The 3,740-nt window shown below is 36.2% G+C and overlaps 1 protein-coding gene across 1 annotated transcript; it reads right to left on the reverse strand.

Annotated features, from left to right (window-relative positions):
- Window positions 1-1,560: 1,560 nt before the first annotated feature.
- LOC131050124 (uncharacterized) lies at window positions 1,561-2,298 on the reverse strand. The gene has a single exon (XM_057984284.2). The coding sequence runs from the start codon at window positions 2,296-2,298 to the stop codon at window positions 1,561-1,563; it is 738 nt and encodes a 245-aa protein (XP_057840267.1).
- Between the last annotated feature and the right edge of the window lie 1,442 nt (window positions 2,299-3,740).

Genomic DNA, 3,740 nt, shown 5'->3' on the forward strand with positions numbered 1-3,740 from the left:
TTTATTGAAGTCTTTCAAATTCCAAATATCCATCCCATGAGTTTGGGCAAGCAGACTTGATTCCAGGCCACAAAGTGTAATCTATTTTTGGATTCAGTTCCAGTCCATAATTTTTTTTTTTGAATTCTTTCTAATTTATCCGCAATTTTGGCTAGTATTTTGAATAGGCTCATAGCATAAACCGGAAGGCTCTAAAGAGAGGCTTTGAGAAGTTGGAGCTTACCAATTTGTCTTAGCAAGGCGCCTTTCCATCCAGCCAGTTTGTTTTGGAATTTGTCTATAAGATTCGCCCAAAAAGAGTCAGGAGTCAGGCCCTGGCAGAGGGGAAGGCCTAGATAGGAATCAGGCAAAGTTCCAATTTTGCAGCCAATAATCGAGGAAATTTTAACTTTCCTATGCTTGGGGGTGTTAAAGAAGAAGATGGAGCTTTTAGCTAGGCTAATTTTTTGCCCCAAGCCATGTTCATATATATTCAGAGTCATTTTTAAATTCTTAGCTTCTTTGATCGAACCTTCCCCTATCAAGAGAGTGTCATCCACAAATTGCTGGTGAGAGCACGTGGAGGCCTAAGAGGAGGGTTGAAGGCCCATAATATTTCCATTTCTGACCTCCTTCTGAATTAATCTTCTAAGAGCCTCACTCATCAGAATGAAAAGGAAAGGGGATAGAGGATCCCCTTGTCGAATGCCCCTAGACCCAGAGAAAAAACTAGAGGCAGATCCATTAATCAACACAGAGAATTTTGGGGTGGAAACACATTGCTCAATAATCTAGATAAAGTTATCTCCAAATCCAAAGGCTCTGCGGATTCTGACGAGGAAGCACCAATTAACTCTATCAAAAGATTTCAGCAGGTCAAGTTTCAAAAGAAAACCCGATTTTTTGTTAATAGAAAGGGAATGGATGATCTCATGAACCACAATAGCAGAATCCAAGATTTGCCTCCTGGGCACAAACCCATTTTGATGTTTAGAGATTAAAGAGGGGATGAAAAGCTTGAGCACAAGAATCTTGGTGAAAATTTTATAAATAGAGTTGCAAAGGCTAATAGGTCTAAAATCCTGAAAAGAGCAGGCGTCAGGTTTCTTTGGGATGATAACCAGGAAGGAGGCGTTCAGCTCCTTCAGGAGAGAGTGGGATCCAAAAAATTCTTGAGCAAACAACCACCACATCAGAGAAAATAATATGCCAAAAGTTTTGAAAGAAAAAAAGAGGGAAGCCATCAGGTCTGGGGACCTTGTTACCTTCAAAAGAGAAAAGAACATTGTGAACTTCTTCAAGGGAGGGGATTCTGGTAAGCTCCAAGTTCATGTCCCTAGGGATGATGGAGGGAATTTCTTGCAAGATTTCAATCTGAGTTGAAGGATCTAGGGGATCATCCACAGAAAGGAGATTGGAGAAAAAAATGATGGTATCCTGACAAATCTCATCATGCTTGCCAACCCATCTCTACCCAATCTGAATTTTGTTTATTTTGTTGGTATCCCTATGTTTAAGAGTCTTCATATGAAAGAACTTAGTGTTTTTGTCATCGCTTTTGAGCCATAAGGCTCTAGATCTCTACTTCCAAAAGTCTTCTTCTTTGGAGATAATATCATGTAATTTGGTCAAAATATCAATTTCTTTATTCGAGACGTCAATATCAATCTCGTAAGCTTGGATATGCTCTTGAAATTCTGCAAGTTCCAGTTTGAGCTTCTCTTTAGCTTTGAAGATGTTGCCAAAAGTGGATTTATTCCAACGTTGGATATTAGACTTAACATTGGAAAGCTTCTTATCTATACGAAACATAGTCATTCCCTGGATATCAATATTCCACCACTCCAAAAATTTATCTTGGATTTCTAGGGCCATGAGCCACATTTTCTCAAATCTAAAGGGGTACGCCTTTCTGCCAGACAATGGAGAGACTGAGAGGCAGATGGGGAAGTGATATGATCCAACACGGGATGAAGCATTGAGTCTGCAGGAAGCCAACCTAAGCCAATCTGGAGAAATAAGACCCCTATCAAGCTTGACCTGAATAAGATCCTCCCCACTATGTCTATTGGACCAGGTGAATTTAGCCCCAATAAGATCAAGATCTAAAAGGCTCAATGAGTTGATCATGTTAGCCAAGTCTTGTCTACTTTCAATAGAAATTGGCAACCCACCAGATTTTTCTAGATTAGAAAGAGGGGTATTGAAATCACCCAGAAGGATCCATTTCTCATTAGGAAAGAGAGATCTAGCAAGGTAAAGTTCTCTGGGCTCCATCAGCAATGGCAACCCGACTCTGTCTATCTCTGCCAACTGCATTAGAAGGTATGATTTTTTGAGTTGATCTATGTCTTGATCATAATTTTACTAAATATGTTTTTTCTCTTTGTTAATTGTACAAAGACTTGATCACATTTTACTAACATATACTTTTATTTGCCTTGAACCCACATCTATGTTATGTAGTTGTACTAAGTTACATTTATATTTAGGAATTGAATTTTGAAAATTTTCAAGTTACTAAGATTTTTGGCAACATGGTCTTGGGTAGACTCTTTAAATTTGTAGAACATTAATCATAATCACAACTTTGGAATTGATTATAATCACAAATCAAGATTATTTTCTATAACAAGATTTTTGATATCCTAACAAATAGATTTCAAATTATTTTTTAGACTTTATTCTTGTTGAATTCCTTAATGACCTTTAAGAACATCTGTTCTACCTTATCATCAACCATAAAGATGCTAGAGTGAAAAAAAAATCAGTTTAGAAAAATCGAAATCATATTTTTGTCTTGAAAATAAAGTTAGTACTAAAAATGGTCTCTAATTAAACACTTAATAGAAATAATATAATCTAGGAAAAAGATGTCAAAAAATCCCTATGAATTTTTTTTTAGAATAAGAAAAGAGTTTCTCTAAACAATCTTTTTTTTAGAAACAGGTGCACATATGTGGTTTAACAAGATTGGTAACTTAGAAAATTTCATGGTTTTAGATTCATATATTGGTGAATTTCGACTTTATACACAAATTATTTGTATCCACACAACCAGTTGTACAATTAATGCAAAATTTAGTTATAAAACCTTGTTGCATTCTATTGAAATTTTCTTTTGAACTATCTCGATTAGAGGTCTAAGCCAAGAGTTATGCCTAAAAGTCACATTATAGTGAATTATAGGGTTCCTAGGTAGAAGTCGAGGGCATAAGTGAGTAAGGGTAGTGAGGAGAATTTTCCAACAAAACAAAGTAGTTTTTCAAATAAACAATTCAACTCTTTCAATATTTTGTTTTTGATAAAAGAATAATAATATATTATTAATAGAAATGAAAAAGGTTCACAATTACATCAAGAGACATCAAACATATTTACAATGTACTTTGAACAAAAGGAAGTGACTCTTAATTCCAAACTTATTAGCGACTGAAACTAAAAAATCCATGCATGTTATTTTACAATGCTTTTTGCATTTTATAATCCAGACCGTAGAAAACTCTAGGGAAAGAATCTAGATTATGATAATTAGCCGATAGGCCATTCCCTGTGGGGGAGCTCCCCACCGGAAATGTGTCTCACGCCTGTCGGAAAGTCTTTCTTGCCAGACCAGAAATCGTTCTGAGACTGGGAAATACGTGGAAGGATGTTTCGTTGTGTTCATTCCGATTTCCTGGACTTCACTTGGCTTATACATATGTGAATGCAATGAGATGATATGTATGTCCATTCCTCGTATAGCAATGGAGAGTGGATAA

This window comes from Cryptomeria japonica, chromosome 5 (assembly GCF_030272615.1).
Source record: "Cryptomeria japonica chromosome 5, Sugi_1.0, whole genome shotgun sequence".
In the NCBI taxonomy this organism is placed as follows: Eukaryota; Viridiplantae; Streptophyta; class Pinopsida; order Cupressales; family Cupressaceae; genus Cryptomeria; species Cryptomeria japonica.

Excerpts from the sequence above, each read along its gene's own strand:
- LOC131050124 (XM_057984284.2), bottom strand. The coding sequence starts at position 2,298 with ATGCAGTTGGCAGAGATAGACAGAGTCGGGTTGCCATTGCTGATGGAG.